The sequence below is a fragment of the Chinchilla lanigera genome, unplaced genomic scaffold (assembly GCF_000276665.1).
Source record: "Chinchilla lanigera isolate Chin_1 unplaced genomic scaffold, ChiLan1.0 scaffold00017, whole genome shotgun sequence".
In the NCBI taxonomy this organism is placed as follows: domain Eukaryota; kingdom Metazoa; phylum Chordata; class Mammalia; order Rodentia; family Chinchillidae; genus Chinchilla; species Chinchilla lanigera.
In genome coordinates this window covers 1,386,168-1,408,336 of record NW_004955418.1, presented here as the reverse complement: position 1 = coordinate 1,408,336, position 22,169 = coordinate 1,386,168, and the positions used below count along the sequence as shown (strand labels likewise).

The following is a 22,169-nucleotide window of genomic DNA, read 5'->3' as shown; positions in this document are numbered from 1 at the left end:
TAAGAGGGCCAAACTAAACATCTAAGCTTCAAACTGCAAATTTGCTTTCGTGTACCAATAGATAACTCCTGGCAGGTGTGGCTGTAAGCAGACAACCAAATTGTCATCATCAAGAGAAGTAGAAACAGACAAGATGAATGGTGACAATGAGAAGATTGCAGGAAGCCCTTCAAAATCTAGGCGTGGTTAGATTTCATTAGCAAGGTTAACAGTAAGCTCAAAAAAAGGGTTAGAAAGAGACTAATCACTGTATCCCGCAAGATGGCTGCCTAGAGGTGTCTGGCACGGTCTTCTCTACAACAGAGGAACAAAACAAAAACAGCTATTTCACTGGCATGTGTGAGGCACAGCACTGGAGGGCAGTGGGGATGTGGCAGAGAGACACTGTGGAGCATGGAGATACATGATGCCCTTACCGAGAAGGGACCTAAGCCAGGCACAATGGTACAGCAGTCAGGAAGCTGAGGCAGGAGGACCACCACAAATTTGAGGCCAGCCCGGGATACATAGTGAGTTCAAGGCCAGCTTTGTGGGAAAAGAGTAAGCAGGAGATCCCAGAAGTCTTCACTCATACCATGGACACTTGAGGCATTTACTGCTGGACAAGTCTGCAGCCCTCACAGGTTCTGAGCCCAGTATAGGGAACTGTGAGGTTGGCTGTCCCCTACCAAGGCTCCTGTTGCACAGTGCCATCTTGAGACTATTCCTGGGGTCCTGTGAAGAAGCTGAGCATCTGTACGCAGCTGCTCAGCCAACCTACCCTTGGAAGCAGCCAGTCATCCCCCACCAACCCACATACCCAGAAAGTAGCCTGGCAACCAGAGTGGCTCAGTTGCTGGAACAAGTTAAGGCAGTCCTGTCCATCCTCCCAAAGCCTCAAGAAGCAACTTGGCAGCCAGTTCTCAGAAGCTCAGCCCAGTGAGATTCAGAGAAGCAGACAGGCAGCATGCCCTGAGTAGCGAGCCCCAGAGGCCCAGCAACATTACCCATGTGGGTCTTCAACACACATGAGCACCCCATCGGGGCACACTGATGCAGCACAGCACAGCCCCTGGGTAGCCCTGCCCCTCAAAGGCACCCTGCTCCTCTCCTGAGCATGCTATAATATACCAGTATTGTGGTACCCCGGGGCCAATGCAGTCCTTGGAAACTGACAGGAGCTATGCTTCTGCTGCCACACAGCCACACCCTGCAAGCAAAGGCACATAAGAGCAGTCCCATCCTCACACGACCCAGAGAAATTGACCCAGAGTTACCAATAAGTCCATCCCATGAGAGAGAATCTAAATTCAACTGTATAATCCCCATAGCCTAGGGCACAAAGACATCACTAGCAATTACAGGTACAGAAGTTACATGCACTGAAGTGCCAACATGGAACCAAAGCCCATGCAAACTATCCAGTCAACACCCTGGCACTTCTCATCAAGAGAAAATTTTTACTACAAAAGCTACCATATGAAATTGGTAGGAACAATTAATCCTCCAGATTGTGCAAATACCAAACATGGAGAAACATGGAGCATGAAAAAACAAGTTAAGAAGATGCCTCCAAAAGAACACAACAGCTTTCCAACAATAGTTCATAGACAAAAGGAAATCACTGCATTTCCTGAAAAAATTATTTACAGTAAAAATTTAAGAAAACATAATGGATATAAGAGTATCCCAGACAGCTGGGCATGTAGCTCAGTGGGACAGCACTTGCTTAGCATATGCGAGGCCCTGGCTTCAATCCCCAGTACCACAAAAAAACTAAAGAGTAAAAGAATAAAAAAAAATTTTAAAAGTATGCTGACAGATAATTTAACACAATTAGGAAGACAGAGAAATTCATCAAAGAAATAGAGGTCATAAAGAACGTCTAAACAGAAATCCTACAGCTAATGAATTCAGGAGACAAAATAAGAAATACAGTGCAGGGCTGGGGATAGAGCTCAGGGGCACAGTACCTGCCTGACAAGTGTGAGATCATGAGTTTGATTCCAAGTACCAAAAAAGGAGAAAAGGAAGGAAGGAAGGAAGGAAGGAAGGAAGGAAGGAAGGAAGGAAGGAAGGAAGGAAGGATAGAAGGAAGACTGTACAGTTCATGTGAGAACCTCAATAGCACACTAGCTCAAGCAGAAAAATTTCTGAGTTTGAGGAAATATCTGTTTGCCACAAAATGAGCTAGTCTCCTCTACCACAGTAAGTATGTCACATCATTTCCTGTCATGATGTTCTGCCTCACCACAAGCTCAGAAGCAACAGAGCCAAGTGACCATGGACTGAAACCTCTGAAACCATGGGCCAAAACAAACCTTTCCTCCATTAAGTCTTCTATCTCAAGTATTTTGTCACAGCAACAAAAAGTCAAGGAGGCTGAGTTTAAAGGTATTGGACTAATTAATCTAATGAAGGAAATTTCAAGGCAGTACAGCATTCAGGGTGTGTCATAGGTATTGCTGGCTGCCTTTAGCCAGGTTTACAATGAGAACTGGGAGCAAAAATCAGGCTGGAAAGACCTGAAAAATGTTTAATTTGGCCAAAAAAAAAGCATGTGTGAAGCTGGGCCCACACTGTGCCATTAAAAAGAAGTCAAGTAGTACCCTGCACCAGGACAAGAGAAAAGATACATTTCAGGAATTGCAGGGGAGGGGCTTCAAATTTAAACATCTAAAAATATAAACTGCTTTGAAAGACTGCTTTAGAAGAGAGCCCATGCTTGTACATGGCCATCTAGGAAGTTATTTTCCCCAGATTCCTTTCACCATGCCAGCCCTCCAGGTACATAGAGGCTACTGCAGTCATGGTCTAAGTGGGTCAAGCCCAAGTAGGAACAGCCATTGCTCAAGCTGGTGCAGACCTTAGCATTGTCTACATGATGCTGGTTTTGCAGACATGCACAATAATGCAAGACTTGTGGGTTCATGGAGGCTTCTCCTCCGATTTCAAAAGGAGGCAAGACAGTAAGTACGTGACAGGGTCAAAATCCCTGCAGAATGCCCCTGACAGGCAATGTGTGAAGATATGAGAGTGCAGTTAACGCTACAATGGAAACCTCAGAAATTTAGAAATGATAGGAACATGGAATGTCTGCCACAGGCAGTGAGCACAGCCAGTCCAAGAGTTACCTATAGAGTTAATAAAGGCCACGTAGGCAGGGATGCAGAAGCCCTTCACAGCTCACATCTTGCCACATGTGCCCCAAATGCCAGACATGAAACCACAAGGTTTAATGTTTGGCTTGCTGAGTTTTTGTCTTGTTTTGGTCTGATTCCTCCTTGGTATTCTCCTAGTCCTCCCTTTTAGGAGTATTTATCCTGTGTCTGTTCCACCACTGTATGTTAGACATACATAACTTGTTTTGGTTTTTATTTTTACAGGGACTCATAGCTAAAACTTTGCCTTAACTCTCAGAGGAGACTTTGGATTTAGATTTTAGAGCAATGCTAGAATTGTTAAAGATTTTAGACAGTCTTAGAGACAGACCAAATACATTTTGAATTATGAGATGACATGAGCCTTCAGAAGACAGGGGTGGAATATTATAAATATTAGATATGCAATGTCCCCCCAAAACTCATGTTTTGAAGGTTTGGTGGCTAATGCAGTATTCAGAAGTATGGCTTTTAGGAAACTGATTGGATCACGAGGGTTCTTATCTCATCAGTGGATTAATCCACAGATGGATGCATAATTTGATAACATAATTGGGTGGTGGTGGTAACTTTGGGAGGGGGTGCATTGAAGAAAGTACATGGCTGGGATCATGCCCTGCAATGGCATATTTTTCCCCCAGCCTCTCTTTTCTCTCTCTCTCCCTCCCTCCTATCTGCTATGAGGGGAGCTGCTCAGCACCACCACATGCTCCACCCATGATGTTCTGCCTCACCACAAGCACAGAAGTAACAGCCAAGTGACCAAGGACTGAAACCATAAGCTAAAATAAACCTTTTTCCCTTTAGGTAATTTATCTCAGTTGTTTTGTCACAGCAATGAAAAGCTGACAAATATAGAAACTCATAGGACACCATTAAGCAACCAACTACTAGCAAGGGGAAAGGTAGGGAAAAATCTATTCAATAAAATAATTGCTGACAATTTTCCAAATCTTGGCCAGGTATTATAATACATGTCTGTAATCTCAGCTACTTGGGAAACTGAGGCAGAAGAATCACAAGCTCAAGGCCAACATGGCAATTTAGTGAGATCCTGTCTCAAAATAAAATTGGTGGCACACACCTGTGATGGTGGCACACACCTGTAATCCCAGCACTTGGAAAGCTGAAGTAAGAGGCAGGAGGATCACCATGAATTTGAGGCCAGTCTGGACTACATAATGAGTCCAAGGCCAACCTAAACTACATAGTGAGACATCTCAACAACAACAACAAAAGAATCCACTTTTAAACAAAAGGGCTGAGGAGGTAGCTCAGGAGAGCATGTGCAAGTCCCTGGGTCAGAGTGCCAGTTTCACTAAAAAAAAAAAAAAAAAAAAAAATTCCAAATCTTATAAAATATATAGCTATCCAGGTCCAGGAAGCTCAAAGAACACCTAACATATTCAACCAAAAGAGATCCTGCCCATGGCATGTTACAGTCAAGCTCTCTGAAGTATAAGACAGAGAAAAACATCAGTTGCACTGTGTGTAAGGAGACCCATGGACCAACAGAGATTCTCTGCAGGACTTTGCAGGATCGTGCAGGCCAAGAGGGAAGGGGTGTCACATTCAGAGTCCTGGAAGGTGAAAACGCCAACCCAGAACACTGTACTCATAAAGCTATTGAACAGAAATGAAAGGCAAATGAAATCTTCCCATGATAAGCAAAAATGCAAGGAATTCATTACCAACAGATAGTCCCTACAAGAAAGGCTGAATGAAGTCCTACACTAGAAGCAAAGGAATTAAAAAATAAGACCCAGTGATATGCTGCATACAAGAAACTCAATTTACACAAACTGAAAGTAAAGAGATGGAGAAAGATAAATCATACAAATAAAAACAAACAAAAGTGAGCAGGAATAGCTATATTTATATCAGATAACACATATTAAGCCAAAAATTGTAAAAGGAGACTGTGTTAGTCAGCTCTGACTAAATAGCTGAGAAAAACAACTCAGAGAAGGAAAGATTTATTTTGCCCCACAGTTTCAGAGGTTTTAGTCAATAGCCAGCTGACTCCATTGCTTTAGTCCTGCATCAGGACAGAAACATCATGAGAGATATCAAGGAAGCTGAGAAAAGGGGAAAGACAGAGAGGAAAGGTCTGGGAACCAGACACAGCCCCAAGATCCTGCCCCTACGATCCACTCCTTTCAACTAGGCCCCACCTTCTATTCCCATCACCTCCCAACAATGCCGTAAGATTACAATTATCCATCAGCGAATTAATAAAGTCACACCCCTTACGATCCAGTCACCTTGAAAAGACCACCTTCTGAATACATGAGCTTTGGGGAGCACATTTTAAATTCAAACCATAACAAAAACAAAAAGGTCACTACATGATAACAAAGGGATCAGTTCAACAAGAGGAAAAATTTCTATATATTTATGCACCAAAGCTGATACAATAATGGCTGGGGATTTTAACACCCCACTTTCATCAACAGACAGATCATCTACATAAAAAAAAATTAACAAAGAAACATTTGATTTAAATTATACTGTAGAAAAAAAATGAGCAGACATTTATAGAACATTTCATCCAACAGCTTCAGAACACACATTCTTCTCATCAGCACATGGCACATTCTTCAAGACAGACCATATGTTAGGTCACAAAATAAGTCTCAAAAAATTCAGGGCAGTTTAGTGAGACCCTATCTCAAAATAAAAATGTTTAAAATGGACTGGAGATGTAGCTCAGTGATGCAGCACTTGCCTAACATGTGCATGGTCCTGGGTACTCCCTAAGACCAGAAAATCAAAATCATAGCATGTATCTTCTTCCACCACAATGGAATAAAGAAGTCACCAAGAGGAACTTTAGAAATTGTACAAATACATGGAAATTAAACATCATTCTCTTGAATGAACAAATGGGAAATTTAACAGTTTCTTGAAACAAATGAAAATGAAAACATAACTGGCCAAAACCTATGGGATACAAGCTGGGCATGGTGGGACATACCTATAATTCCAGCACTCAGGAGATTGAGGTACAAGTATCACCTTGAATTTGAGGCCAGCCTGGGCTACATAGTGAGTTCAAACCTAGCCTAAACTACATAACGAGACCCCTTCTCAAAAAAAAAACCCCTGAAATCTATGGGATAAAGCAAAAAGTATGAAAAGTAAAGTTTATAGTAATAAATCCCTAAATTAAAAAACAGATTTCAAGCAAACAATCTAACAATGCAACTTAAGGAACTTGCAAAGCAAAAAGAAACTACACCCAGAATTGGTAAAAAAAAAAAAAAAAAAAAATCAGAGGAGAAATAAATAAAATATAGACTAAAAAATACAAAAGACCAGTAAAACAAAGGCTTGTTTTTTGACAGGTTTTTTTGGGGGGGCGGTACCGGGAATCAAACTCATGACCTCAGGCTTGCCAGGCAAGTGCTTATGCCACTGAGCTATAGCCCCGCAAGGCTTGGTTTTTTGAAAAGATAAACAAAATGGACAAACCTTTACCTATATTAACAATGAAAAAAAGAAAATACCCAAGTAAATAAAATCAAAGATGAAAAAAGAGACATTACAATAGATACCACATATGTAATAGAATACTACATTGTCAAAGAATGACAAATTTGAGACATTTGTAGAAAAATGGATGCACCTGGAAAATATAATGTTGAGTGAAATAAATCAGCCACACAGCTTAAATATCATATGGTATCTCTCATCTGAGTGAGCCATAGTACAAACAAAAATAATATACGATGGATAGAAAAGGACAAAGGGACAGATCTCTTGCAATAGGGAAGTGGTCCAACGGAACTAAGACAAACGGAAGAGAGAAGGGGGAGGGGAAATAAGAAATATACGCCATGTTCACAAACCTAATAACCCCAATTAATGTAAATACTATATACAATAACATGAGCTAAGACAATATGAACAAGTATGAAAAAGGGACAGGGGAACCACTGGAGGAAGCAGAAGAGGCAAGAAGGGAAGGGGATTAAAAAGAAAAAGAAACAAGCTGTACTATGTATATATAACCACTCCCAAGATGACTGTAAACTGCATGAATTGCAAATACATACTAATAAAAATAAATTTTTAAAAATAGATATCACAGAAATAGAAAAGGTCATTAAAGACTTATGAACTATATGCTAACAAATTAGAAAAGTAGTAAGAAATGGATTAATTTCTAGGCATATATAACCTATTAAATTTGAATCATGGGGGCTGGGGATTTAGCTCAGCGGCAAAAGCGCCTGCCTGGCAAGCGCAAGGTCGTGAGTTCGGTTCCCGGTACCAGAAAAAAAAAAAAAAAAAAAAAAAAAAAAAAAAATTTGAATCATGAAGACACAGAAAATCTTAATAAACCAGTAACAGGTAACAAGACTGAATCAGTAATAAAAAATCTAATGAACAATAAGTCAAGGATTGGATGGCTTGTCTGCTGAATTTTACCAAAACTTCAAAGAAAAACTAATGCCAATTATCAAGTTATTCCAAAGAATTAAAAGGTCAGAACCCTTTTAAACTCATTCTGTGAAATCAGCATTACCAGAATATCAAAACCAGGCAAGAATACAACAAAAAAATAAAATTACAGACCAATATCCTTGATGAAGATGGAAGTAGAAATTAACAAAATACTTGTAAATATAATCCAATAACACATCAAAAAGATTATACACAATGATCAAGTAGGAATGATCACAAATATACAGGGATGGTTTAATACACATAAATCAATAAACATAATTTATCGTATCAACAAAACGAAAGACAAAAACCACAATGATCACCACAAAAGATACAGAAAAATCATTCAATAAAATTCAATCTCCCTTCATGATTTTAAAAAAACTCAAAAAATACTGCAACACAATAAATACTAAATAGTATTTGACAAAGCTATAGTCAACCTCATGCTCCTCTTTTAAGGAGAGTCACCTAGGTGGTCCTCCACACTAGAATAGACAAGAACATCTATTTTCACTGCTTTTAATCAAAATAGCATTGGAAGTCCTAGCCAGAGCAGTAAGACAAGAGAAGAAATAAAGGATGCCCAAGTAGGAACAAAGAAGGTCAAATTATCCCTGTTGGCAAATAACATGATTTTAGATATATAAAGACCTAAAGACTTCACTAAAAGAACTATTACAGTACACCAAAGGAAGTGACAAGCAAATTCGGTAAAGCTGCAGGATATAAACCCAACATCAGAAGTATTTTTATACACAATAATAATAGAACTCAAGAAAGTAATCCCATTAACAATACCTACATAACAAGCCACATAATAAATTTAATTAAGGAAATTATGAATCTCTACAGTGAAAATTACAAAAGATTGATGAAAGAAATTGAAGAAGACAGATGGGGTGTCACTATGTTGCCCAGACTGGTATCAAACTCCTAAGCTCAAGTGATCCTTCAGTCTCACCCTCCCAAGTAACTGAGATTATGGGCATGCATTGCTTTACCCAGCATAGCCAATTGATCTTTTTATGAAAGCAGCAAGATACACTACAGAAAGGAAAGACTCTTTAATAAATTGTGACAGGAAAGCTGGATATCTATATGGAAAAGGAATAAGTTAGACCCATTTCTCACTAAATAAAAGTCAATTCAAAATGGGTCAATGATTTAAATATAAGACTGAAAGCTATGAAACTACTAGAAGAAAATTTAGGGAAAATGCTTTGGGACATTAGTCTGGGCCTCGAACCTATCAAGGTCCAGAGTTCATATAGTATAATCCCAGGGAAAAGATATTGGAATTCTTATGAGTAAATTCCAATCTACCACTTCCAGTGCAACCCACGGTGAGAAAAAAAGAGACAGAGGTGTATCTGCAGTTGTGGGGAGACAAGGGGTCCTAAGTCCAGTCCAAACAAAGGCCATGTCCCAAAGCCAAACCTGGGTTTTAATAGTTCATGGACAGGGAGTGGCTCGGGGTTGAGTGACTATGAGAACAGCATGAGCTATGTGAATTCTGTGACCTGGGCTAGGTAGGAGGAACAATGGACCCTCTGCAATATGCAGAGAGCTACGCAGAAAGAGCACCCGATTCTGGTAATAAGTAGCCTTTAAGTCTGCAGGAATCCACATAAAACAGTTTGAGGACGTATCTTGTGTTTCAGGTCAGTTGCCTCAGCCTTGATGCCGGCCTTTATCTGCCCTGGGAAATCAATGCTCCTTTTTCAAAGCTCTATCCCAGCTGACAACGCGGGGCCTCTTGGCCTAGCTCATGCTTAGAAGGAGGGAGCCTTAGGCAGGCTGCACACAGATCTATTATTTTCTTCAAAGGCTACATATCTTCATCACCTCCGCTAGACCCATTTGCATTGCTTATAGTCAATCAGTGGACGGGGATAAGCACCTCCCTAGCACCAGCTCTGTGCATATCAGTAAAGGGGAGTAAGGCAAAGGTGAATTAAAATGGAGGCAAATTGTCTTCTTTCATGGGGAGTCGTCTAGGTCATCCTCCATATGGGTCAATCCTTTGGATATGATCACAAAAGCACGAAAACTGATGACTGGGATTACATCAAATTAAAACCTAAGGAAAAAAACAGAATGAAGAGACAATTTAGAGAAAGGGAGAAACCAGGTGTGATGGCACACATCTGTAATCCCAACACTAGGGAGGTTGAGACAGGACTGCTGTGAGTTCAACACCAGCCTGAACTACATAGCAAGAGCCTGTCTCAAAAAAAAAAAGAGAAGAAAAGAACTGGAGAAAATATACACAAGCTACATATCCAACAAGGGGCTGTAATTCCAAATATATGAGCAACTCAAATTACTTTAATAGAAACAAGCAAAACAATAAGAAAAATCAAATTTTAAAATAGGCAAATGTGTATAAGGACCTAGATGGAATCCTCAGCACTACCTGAATAAAAGGACTCATGAAATCACCGGGCTTTACGCGCACTCAGTAGTAGAAAGCGTGCCTGCCACGCACAAGTCCCTGAGTACCCCTTAAAAATGGGCAAATGTCCTCAACAGATACATCTAAAAAGAGGATACAGTCAAAACTTATATGAAAAAATACTCAACATCACTAAGTATCAGAGAGATGCAAATCAAAAACACAGTGACTTCTCATTCATCCCAAAGAGAACGGCTATTATCAGAAAGACAGTAACAAATGTTGGTGAGAATGTAGAAGAAGGGAACTCTCATGCACTGTTGGTAGGAATATAAATTATTACATTCATTATGGGAAATAGTGTGGAAGTTCCTGAAAAATGAACTAGAAGCTGGGCATGGTGGTGCATGCCTGTAACCCCAGCAGTCAGGAGGCTGAGCAGGAGGACCTCTGTGAGTTGAAAGCCAGCCTGCGGTACACAGTGAGTTTAAGGCCAGTCTGAATTACATAGCGAGATCCTGTCTCAAAAACCTTTAAAAAAAAAACAAAAAATGAACTAGAACTGGTATATGATCTGGTAATCATACTACTAGATACATATGCAAAGGAATTAAAATCAGTATGGTAAAGAAATAACTACACTTGCATGTATACTGTAGCACTATTCACTACAGCCATGACAGGGAACCAACCCAGCTGTTCATCAATGGATAAATGGACCGAAATTATTGTATGTAACAAATATATACACAACAGAATATTTTTCATCCATAAAAATAATGGAATTGTGTCATTTGCAGCAACATGGATGGAACTGGAGGACATTATGTTAAATGGAAAAAAAAAAATCAGGCCAGAAAGACAAATACTGCATGTTCTCACACAAGCAAAAGCTGAAGTTCTATCTCAGAGAAATAGATAACAAGGGTAGAGGTTATCAAAGTTTGCAAAAGGAGATGAAATGAAGAGAAGAAGGCTAACAGGTACAGAAGTACAATGGATACGAGGAGGAACTTTTTATTTTGGAGACTGGCTCTTGCTACATAACTGAGACTGGCCTTCAACTCACTCTGTAGCCTAGGCTGGCCTCAAACTTGTGGTCCTCTTGTTTTAGCCTCCTGTGTGCTGAGATAACAGTCATGTACCACTATACACAGAAGAAATAACTTCTAATATTGTATAACAGTAGTATAACTATACTTGACAATAATTAGTTGAATATCACAAAGTAACTATGTAGTAAAGTAGATTTTGAATGTTCCCAACACAAAGAAACACTGTGTCTGAGGTTAGAGATATGCCAATTACCCCGATATGACTGTTGGATGCAGTACACATGTATTGAAATGTCACATAATACCCTATAAAAATGTACAATCACTGTGTGTCAATTAAAAACAAAGATTCAAAGAAACTAACTGACCAATGAACCACTGAGCTCTGTGAACCACTGTGTTTGGCCTTAGAAGGCCAAACACATTTGCAACAATCCTGTCACAGTGGAAATGTTTTATCCCTTCTCTTGAATTATCTTTGAACCAGATTTTAAGATGTAAACCCAAATTCTGTCATTATTTTACAGTACATCTCAACTTTTAGTAAGGATGATATCAAATTGATGTTCTCCTGTTCAAACAGCTTATCCTGTTCCAGACCTTTCTCTGAGTAACCTTAGACATTTTACCAAATATCACATCTGGTCATCCTCAAAGACTTAGAAGCACTGAGAGAGGTTCAGTGAAATGAACATCTTACAGGGTGGGCAGTCAGTTCGAAAGGAAGTTCCAGGTGAGGTCTTGAGGAAAGCAGCACCACAAGGATGTGGTTATAGTGATCACAGCAGCCACCATTCCATAAGCCCTGACCACAGACCAGACATGGGACTAAAGTGCCTTCCGTGCCTCAGTTCACCTCAGTCTCACCTGTGAAGCACAACTATCATTCCCATTTTACAGATGAGGACAGACAAGCCCTGTTCAAAATCACACTGCTCAGAAAAGCAGAGCAAAGATTTAAGGCCAGGCCTGCTGGGCTTCAAAGCCCAAAGTAGGAATTCAAATTCACTTTTATGGGCTAGGGATATAGCTCATTAGCACAGCATCTGCCTGGCAAGGTCAAGGTCCTCAGTTTAACTGCTGGTACCCAAAACAAAAACAAAAACAAAAAAAAATTTGCCTTTATATTTCTTGGTCAAATGTCCCAGTGGCTGCATCCTTGATGCTGAGGAAATAAAGCTAGGAAAATGAGATCATCTTAACCCATCTCCCTAAACATTCCTCTTCCCAAGCAAATTCCATGGGCTAGGTGAGAAACTATAGTCCCAGAGGAAGGACAAGCAAAGTTAGCCTCTCTGCCCAGGCAATATCCTGACCAGGAGAGACACCAAGAGGCAAGAGAGGCAGGCTGCCTTTGGTCAGCTCTGAAGTAAATCTCATCCTGTGGTTCCCTCCCAGCTGGCTTCACAGGGATCCCTTCCGTGCTAGATCATCATCTCTCTCTCTTCTCCCTACCACTATCACTCCAAATACCAATTTCTTTTTTTTGTTTTGTTTTTTTCCAGTACCAGGAATCAAACTCACGACCTTGCACTTGCCAGGCAGGTGCTATGCCGCTGAGCTAAATCCCCAGCCCCCAAATACCAATTTCTTCTCAACTGATTGGCAGGAAATCCCTGCTAAGGCATTAGCTGACGTCTTACCAAGTTACACTTCCTTGTGCTTGTATCTGAATAAAATATTCTTAAAAGCTAAGGCCTTCAAGATCCAACAGAATGAATGACTTTCTACTGGTGGGTTGATAACACTGTGACCAAGACTGACTGCCAGGGCAACCTTTTGAGACAGGAGTTTGCTTGACACAGCTCCAAATTAAACCACTGAAGCAGCCACTCCCATACTAAAAATAACACCTGACATTTATTGACCATGTTATACCAGTCCCAATGCAGGTGCTTCATTGATACAATCACATTTAATTTACACTAAAACCTTAAGAGGGGACTGGGGATTTAGCTCAGTGGCAAAGTGCCTGCCTGGCAAGCGCAAGGTCGTGAGTTCGGTTCCCGGTACCAGAGAAAAACTAAAAAAAATAAAAAATAAAAATAAAACCTTAAGAGGAAGATACCAATTTGGCCTTACAAATGAGGAAACAAGGCTCAGAAATGGTCAAACCACCAAACAAGGTAGGCAAAAATGAACATGCAAAGAACCTGTGTTCATTCTACTGGGCTCCACTACCTCTATCCTCATTTACCACCTTTTTGAAGGCCAGTACCTCTAAACCACAACCCTTCAACATCTGCATTCCTCCAGACATGAGGCATCCCAGGGAAGTGCCACAGCAAGAGTTGGAGAGGAAGGCTGTATCCAGACCGCACCGATACATACAGCCAATTTGTCCTGGTTGTCCATTAATCTGCATAAAAGGCTTTAGGGAGGGCAATTCCAGGTCATCAGGAGCACTTGCTAGGACTCTAGGCTCTAAAGAAAAGATCATAAGCACCCCTACCCTATTTTCACTATTGTAAAGGTAGCTAGCTGCATAATTTGGATTTTAAATGCCATCAGGGCAGCAATTTTTATGGTATAAGAGAAAAAACGCTTCAACTCCTACTTGTGCTTAGCACAGGATGAAAGATTATGACAAATGGATACAGCTTAGGAACAGACATAAGGATAAAAGCAGCTTCTGTTGATGAAAGTCAGTATTAACATTTTTCTGAGACTAGACTCAATAGAGCTAATATAAATGGGCCAGAATAATTATAGCTCTGAAAGCTCATCTATTCGGTTGGACTATTATCCGAAAGGGACTTAGTAACACACAGTCCTTAAGTAAATTCATCAGCACGCTTTTGTTAATTGTGCATCTGCTAAAGCTCTCAATTGGGAGCACAAGGATCCTCATAAGCCTCAAGTTAGGGACACAACCCTGATTTCTTGAGAATCTTGGGTGCTTTTCCACTTTACCACCCAGCTATACCAGATATCCCTAACCTCATGCTATAACCAGTCCTACCTTTAAGGGCCCCTGGGATCCTGTCCTCCACTGTCTTTGAAGAAGAGGTCAAAAAACAGCACCAACAGGATCTCAGTCAGAGAACATTAAAAGCTCAAAAAGATTCGTGATTCCTAACTGTACATTTGCTCCTGCTCCACAAAGTAGGGAGAAAGGCAAACAGAAAACAAATGACTTCAGAGAGAAGGTGGAAGCTTGCCATGAGCCAGAGGTGAACCTTGGCTGTGCTGGATTGTTATTAAATTCATCACAATTGTCATTTGCACTTCAAGGGCCTCTGGTTCTAAAGCCTCTAGCACTTTACCCAACATTTAGTGAGAGCCCTGGGGGCTGGGGAAGGTGGCCAGGGAAGGTTAAAACTGTCAGGAAACTAACTGTCAGGGGTTCTCAAGGGAGGGGAAAAGAAGGGCACTGGGAACTGGTTAAAGGCATGCTGCTGCTGAAAAAGACCAGGAAAACAAGGTCAGGAGCTTTAGCATGCTGCAGCCAGGCCAAGCACAGGCCTTCTTAGGCATTCTCCTCCTGCCTGTAACAAAGACAGAAGCCCTAAGCAATGAGGTCTAGGTTAATGAAGAGAGGCCTAGAAAGAACAGAAAGAAAAGGGCAAAAGAAAGGAGGATGCAGACAGTGAGGAAGCACAAGGAAGAAAGGAAGAAAGTAGGTAGCGTCATCCTGGTACCCACTACACAGGCACCCCGCTCCTAGCGCGAATCCTGAGTTTCTCAGTTCTGCCTTACACTGGTTGTGTGATTTGGGCCAAGATGCTTGAAGTCTCTGATCCCAAGTCTCCCCTTTTCTTCAAAATAAGGGTAATAATTGTAGTTGCCTACTTTATAGGATTGCAGGGAGAACTAAATGAGAGGAAAGCATTTAATGAATAACACTTGGAAACATTAGTATCATCGCCTTTTCTCCAAAAGGAAACTGTACCATGAGTTTTAAGTAAAGGGCAGAGGCCGGGTGTGGTGGTGCATGCCTGTAATTCCGGTACTCAGGAGGCAGAGGCAGGAGAATCACCACAAGTTTAAGGCCAGCCTGGACTACATAGCAAGACCCTGTCTCAAAAAAAAAAAAAAAACAGTAGAAGACAGAGGACTCAGGAATGGGAAAGAAAAAGCCATGTTCCCCTAAGAAAGAATAAAAGCCCACAACATCCAACCATAGACCTGGGAGGGGAAGGTTTTCTCAGACTTCATCAAGGATCCTTCCTACTAGCAATAAGGCACTTACTGGGTTCCGATGACTGAGGCAGAAGGTGAAACAGAAGGCCATCAACAGCCCAAGCAGCATTCTGAAGGAAGCCATCCTAGATGGAGACAGGCTCTGAGAAGGCTTGGTCAGGGACCTGAGGGTACAAGCACAACACCCAGAAAGTTAATGGAAATCTATGCCTGGTCCCTCTACATTGTGATATCCATGACTGTACTTGCTTGACAGATGCCAGACATTTCTTGCCTAGAATTATCACACATCTTCTACCATTTCTAGATAAATCTGAAGCCTCCATCTCCTGTACTCAGCTACTCAAAGGGTAACATGCCTTGCTTGGAACTCTGCAATCAACCAGGATGATTTTTCAGCCCTGGCCCTCTCCTTCCTTATTAATAATTTTCTATAAGGTTGTGAAGAGTGGTACTGACCATGATGAGGAGGGAGAAAAGTAGTTACATCTGAATGTGAACAGATTCAGACCCAAGGCCACATAAGCGTCTGTAACCGTCTACTTTTAACCATACCCATCATCATACACCCTCTAAGCCAGCAAAGTACAGTGTCTCAGGCCACAAAGCCTTTCATATCACCTTTCAAATGGCTAACCAAATCAAAGTACAGGTGCTAGTAGCTGTTAAAATTTAAAAGATATAAGGGTGGAAAGACATCCTATGTTCATGGAATGCAAAGTTAATATTTTAATATGACAATATTACACAAAGCAACAAACATATTCAATGCAATCTCCATCAAAATCCCAATGGTGTTTTTTGCAGAAGTGAAGAAACTAACCCTAAAATTCATATGCAATTTCAAGGGACCCAGAATAGCCAAGACAATCATGAAAAAGAAGAAAGTCAGAAGATGTATACTTATTGATGATAAAACTTACTAAAAAGCCACAATAATCAAAAGTGTGGAACTGACATGACAGCCATATAGACCAAAAGAAAAGAACTGAAAGCACAGATTTTTGTTTTGTTTTGTTTTGGTTTGGTTTTTTTTCCGGTACCAGAATTAAACTCACGACCTTTGTGCTTGCCAGGGAGGCACTGTGCCGCTGAACTAAATCCCCAGGCCCTGAGAGCACAGATTTAACTCACATATATGGTCAATTAATTTTCAACAAGGCTGCCAAGACTATCAGTTGGGGATAGGATAGCCTCTTCAAAAACCAATGCTGAGGCAACTAAATATCACTGCAAAAGAATAAAGTTGGCAGGATACAAAATTAACATTTAAAAATCAATAGCTTTCTATATACCAATAATGAACTAGCTGAAAAAAAAAAAGAAAGAAAGCAATTCCATTTACAATAGTTTCCAAAAAATAAAATACTTTTTTTTTATTTTTTATTTTTTCTCCGGTACCGGGAACCGAACTCACAACCTTGCGCTTGCCAGGCAGGCGCTTTGCCGCTGAGCTAAATCCCCAGCCCCCAAAAAATAAAATACTTAAGGATCAATCTCAACAAGGAGGTGGAAGATCTACACAATGAAAATTATAGAACATTAAAGAATGTTCTATAATTAAAGAAAGACATTGAAGAAAGACATTGAAGAAGACACTAGAAAACAGATCAGCAAAATTAATATTGTTAAAGTGGCCTTATTATCAAAAGCAGTCTACAGATTCACTGCAACCCCTATCAATATTCCAATGACATCCTCCACAGAACTAGAAATTTTACAAGGAAACACAAAAGATCCAGCACAGTCAAAGCAATCTGAAGCAAAAGAGTAATGCTGTAAGCATCAAAATACCCTGAGTATTGATAAACGGCTAATTTTCCCAGGTTAGGCTCTATCTTGTTATCCTCCTGCCTCAGCCTCCCAGAGTACTGGGACTACAGGCATATACCACTATGCCTGGCTCTGATTTTAAATTATACTACAAAGCTATAGTAACAAAAGTAGGATGGTACTGGCATAAAAAAAAGACACATAGACTAATGGTATATACGAGAGGACCAGAAACAAACCCAACTAGAGCCATCTGATTCTTGACAAAGAGGTCAAAAATATATGCAGAAGAAAAGACAGCCTCATTAACAAATACAAAAGGGAAAACTGGATACCCATACATGCAAGATTGAAACTAGTTCCCTATTTTCACCCTATTCAAAAATAAATTAAAAATGGATCAAAGGCCTAGGCATAAGATCTGAAACTTTGAAACTGCTTTGTGAAAACACCTGAAGTCATATGACAGGCAAAGACTTCCCAGACAGGACTTTAACAGCACAAAAATAATAGCAAGAATCAACAAAAGGGACTGTATCAAATTTTAAAAGTTTCTGCACAGCAAAGGAAACACTAACAGAATGAAGAGACAGCCTACAGAATGAAGAGAAAAACATTGCCAGTTACTCTTCTAGCAGAGGATTAGTATCTAGAATATATAAAGAACTCAAAACTTAACATCAAAAAATCAAATAGCCCAACCAATAAATGGGCAAACAAATTGAACAGACACTTCCTAAAGAAGTACCAATGGCCAATAAGTATACAAAAAATACCCAACATCATTAGTCACTGGAAAAATTCAAATCAAAACAACTTTGAGATTCCATTTCAACTTAGAATGGCTATCATCAAGAATACAAAAAACAAACAAAAAATAATAATAATACAAAAAAAACAATAAATGGTGAGGCTACAGTAGAAAAAGAATCCTTCTACAGTGCTAGTGAGAATGTAAATTAGTACAGCCTCTATGGAAATAAGTATGGAGGTTCCTCAAAAAACTGAACATGGAACTATATTTGATCTAGCTACATCACTACTTGATATGTACCTGAAGAAACTAAAAGCCAATATACTACAGTGACACCCACATACTCATGTTTGTTGGGGAATAGTTCACAACAGTCAAGATATGGAACTACCCTACATGAAATGGGTAAGAAAAAAAGTGTGCTATATATACACAGTAGAGTATTATGCAGCTATAAAGAAGAACGAAATTATGTCATAAACAAGGAAATGGATGGAACTGGAGATTATATTAAGCAAAGTAAGCCAGACTAAGAAAGGTAAGTGCTACATATTCTTCTTAATACATGACTTCTTAAAAAAGGTAGCGTTTGCCAGGCATGGTGGTGCATGCCTACAGACCAAGGCAGGAAGATTCCAAGTTCAAGCCCTGCCTGGACAACTTAGGGACTTAGCAATGTAACCAGCTCCCTCTACCTCTTGGGTTCTTATTTTTGGGCAATGAAGATTGAAGAAGACAAAGTAGCAAGTGGTAGAGAATGGTCAAATGCATGCTTATTAGAAAGAATAAAAGGAAAGAGCTCCTCACTTGTTGGGGAGGAGTCTCCATAAAGTGGAAAAGCCTTAGCTGTTTAAGTCCATTGGCTTTTTATAGTTTTTTGTATCAGTGTTTGTCACAGAAAGCAAGGATGCTCCAGGTTTCGGGCAGGTCTTTCATGTCCAGAAAGCAAGCTGCTTCGTTTGCACTTTCCTTTCTCCAAGGTCTCTATCATTTGGTTAGGGACCTTGTTTTTTTTTTTTTTTTTGTCCCTCCGTATTCCATTAGGCCTTGATAAGTCAGTTTGTTTACTAATTATTTGCGCCCTCTAGTATGCTACCTCACTTAAGCTCTGACTTTTAGTTTACTTCAGGTTAACTATTCAGGACCTGTACCCTATTTGCCTAACTTGTATATTCTTGCTTCAGTGAGACACTGTATCAAAATTAAATGAACTCAAAATGGACCAGAGACCTAAATTTAAGAGCTAAGAGCAAGCTGGAAATAGTGATGCAAGCCTATAATCCCAGTACTGGGGAGGCTGAGTCAGGAGGATCGTTGTGAGTTCGAGGCCAGCCTGGGCTACAAAGTGAGCTCAAGGTCAGCCTGAACTGTACAGCGAGACCCTGTTTCAAAATAAGACAAAAAAAAACAAACAAACAAACAAAAAAAAGAGGAGCTAAAAGCATAAAATTCTTCAAACACATGTAAAATCTTTACTACCTTAGAATTTGGAAAATGACTTTTTTTTTTTTTTTTTGCACTGGGAATCAAACTCAGGACCTTGTGCTTGCCAGTCAGGCGCTTGTGCCGCTGAGCTATATCCCCAACCTGACTTTTTTTTTTTTTCAAAGATACAGTCTCACCAAATTGCCCACATCAGGCTCAAACTTATGATCCTTCTTTCTTCCTCTGCCTCCCAGAGCACTGGGATTACAGGCATGTGCCACCATGCCCAGCTGAGCAATGGCTTCTTTAAAAAGGCACCAAAAGCACAGGCAACAACAATAATTGTTAGGCTTGGAGTGGTAGCACATGCCTGTAATCCCAGCACTGAGGAGGCAGAGGCAGGAGGATTGCTGCAAGTTCAAAGCCAGCCTAGGCAACATAGTGAGTTCAAGGCCAGCCTGAACTACATAGCGAAACCCTAGCTCAAAGAACAAGAAAACCAAAACAAAACAACAATAATTTTTAAAAGATAATTTTTTTAAAAAAGCTTTTGTGAATCAAAAGACATTATCATGGGATATCTTCAGTGGTAAGACATCTGTCTAGTATCATGAGGCCCTGGGTTCAATCCCCACTACCACCACCACCACACACACACACACACACACACATACATACACATACTCACAAACACAAAACATCAGAGAGTGTAAAGACAACCCACAGAATGGAAGAAACATTTGCAAATCACATATGTAAGGATCTAATGTCCCAAACAGGTCTGGAAGTATAATTCAGTGGTAAAGCACCTACCTACCATGAGCAATAATACCCTGGGTTCAATCCTCAGCACAGAAAAAAAAGTTCAGATTATATCAAGAATTCCGAAATCTTCTTTTTGTTGTTTTTTTTTTTTGGAGACAAGGTTTCACTATGCAGTTCAGGGTGGCCTTGAACTTACTTTGTAGCCCACGCTGACCTCAAACTCACTATGTAGCTTAGGCTAGCACTAAACTTGCAGTGATCCTCCTCAGCCTCCCAAGTGCTGGGATTATAGGCATGCACCACTACCCTAGCCAAGAATTTCTAAATCTTAACGAAAAGATACAAACTCAATTTAAAAATGAGCAAAAGACTTAAACAGATTTCTCAAAAAGATATACGAGTGACCAGAGGACATGAAAAGATTCTCACCATCATTAACCATCAGTAAATTCAAACCAATGCCACAATGATATATTTTACACACACTAAGATGGTTATAATTCTTTTAAAATAAAATAACTAGCATTTATGAAGATGTGGATTAAATGGAACAATCATCTATTGCTGGCAGGAATGTGAAACACAGGGCAGCCACTGTGGAACACAGTGTGATGGTTCTTCAGAAGCTACACACAGAACTGTGTTACGATTTCTATCAGTCTGTTCCCCCAAAGCCTCACACACTCAGGCAGGGCTTCTGGAGGTGACTGGATTATGGTGGTCTACACTTACAGGTGGATGAGTCCACTGGTGAGTTTCTAGATAAATGTGCTATTAGAAGGCAGGGACAGGTCTAAAGAGGTAGGCCACTGGGAGCATGGCCCCGAAGGGAGTATTCCCAGGCTCTTCTCTCTACTCTCTGCTTCCTGGCTGCCGTTAGGTGAGCAGCTATTCCTCAGCCATGCTCCTGTGCCACACCATCCTGCCTTGGAGCCAGCCAACTATGGCCTGAAACATGAGCTAAAATAAACCTTTCCTCCTCTAATTTATTGATGCTGAGTACTGAATCCCAACAATAAAGAAAGTGACTAAGACAAAGTGCTATACCTCTAGCAATTCTATTCCCAGGCACACACCTAAAAGAACTGAAAACAGGAATGCAAACAGCTACTTGTGTATCAATGTTCAGCATAGCATTACTCATAACATCCAAAAGGTGGAAATCTCAAGTACCCATCAACAGATAAATAGATTTTAAAATGTGGTATATACATACACTAATTCAGTCATATAAAAGGAATGAAATTAGCCAGGGATGATGGCGCGCACCTATAATCCTGGCACTTGGAAGGCTAAGGCAAGAGAATCACTGAGTTCAAGGCCAGCCTGAGCTACACAGTGAATTCAAGGCCAGGTTGGATTATAAGGTGAGACTCTGCCTCAAAAAACAACAACAAAAAAGGAATGAAATTATGACACATGCTGCAATATGAATCTTGCAAACATTATGTCAAGTGAAACAAGACAGACAAAAAAAAGACAGATACTGTATGATTCCACTTCTATGAAATATCTAGAGTTGTTGCCAATCAGCTGAGGGTTCTTTTGCTCGATTCAGTTATAAATCATGCATCAGCAAACAGCAGCTCTGCTAGAGGCTCTGGGCTTTAAGGGCCAATGCCCTCATCCCTGAGTGTAACAGCTCTGGGTCCTGATGCTGCCAGTCAACATCAGTTAGAGCTAGATGTTGTTGGGTAACACTGCCAACTTCAGGTCTCTGCCACCATCAGCTGACATTGGTTACTACCAGTGACCTTCAGTCAAGTCTGCTTGCTAGCAGTCTCTACACTGATCTTCATTGGCTGCTGGTCTCTAGCGCTCTGCAGAGCTAACAGCCCCTAGTGTTTATAGCTCTTTCTTAAAGCTACCACTCTGTCTATGCTGCTTGGGATAAGAATCCCAAATAGATTTACAAGACTTTCTGAGCCCACAGTACAAATAAATAAATCATGAGTAGACTTATAGGACCACTAGAGTGAGTTATTTAAACAAAGCCTATGCTATAGCACAGGGGGTCAGGACATCAGACAGATCTCCTCCCTAGAACTCAAGAAGTGTGGAGAGTGCTGCTCATTAGCAGCTGCAGGCCTGTGACTGGCCCATATTCAAGCCTGATGATTGGTCCAAATCGGCCTAAACTCAAGCTTTCTAATCTGAGCCTAGTGATTGGCCAAAATTCAATTCTACTGATTAGTTCCGAGTCACATCTCTTGTAGTCAGGGCAGACATCTCTCAGAGTGGGTATGGACAGCCACAGTTGTCAT

At 40.5% G+C, this 22,169-nt stretch overlaps 1 protein-coding gene across 5 annotated transcripts in view; it reads right to left on the bottom strand.

The window, feature by feature from the left end:
* The window catches only part of Sil1 (SIL1 nucleotide exchange factor), a 260,709-nt gene that overhangs the window by 175,016 nt on the left and 63,524 nt on the right, over nt 1-22,169 (bottom strand). For 3 of the 5 annotated variants that reach the window (XM_005382084.2, XM_005382085.2, XM_013512922.1), the window contains exon 2: nt 15,238-15,352. The exons of 1 other annotated variant lie outside the window; for it this stretch is intronic. In XM_005382084.2, the coding sequence (XP_005382141.1) occupies nt 15,238-15,312 (75 nt within the window). In that variant the 5' untranslated portion in view covers nt 15,313-15,352. Of the gene's footprint in view, nt 1-9,495; nt 9,653-15,237; nt 15,353-22,169 lie in introns of those variants that run through there. One more of the 5 variants, XM_005382087.2, reaches the window with a different exon arrangement.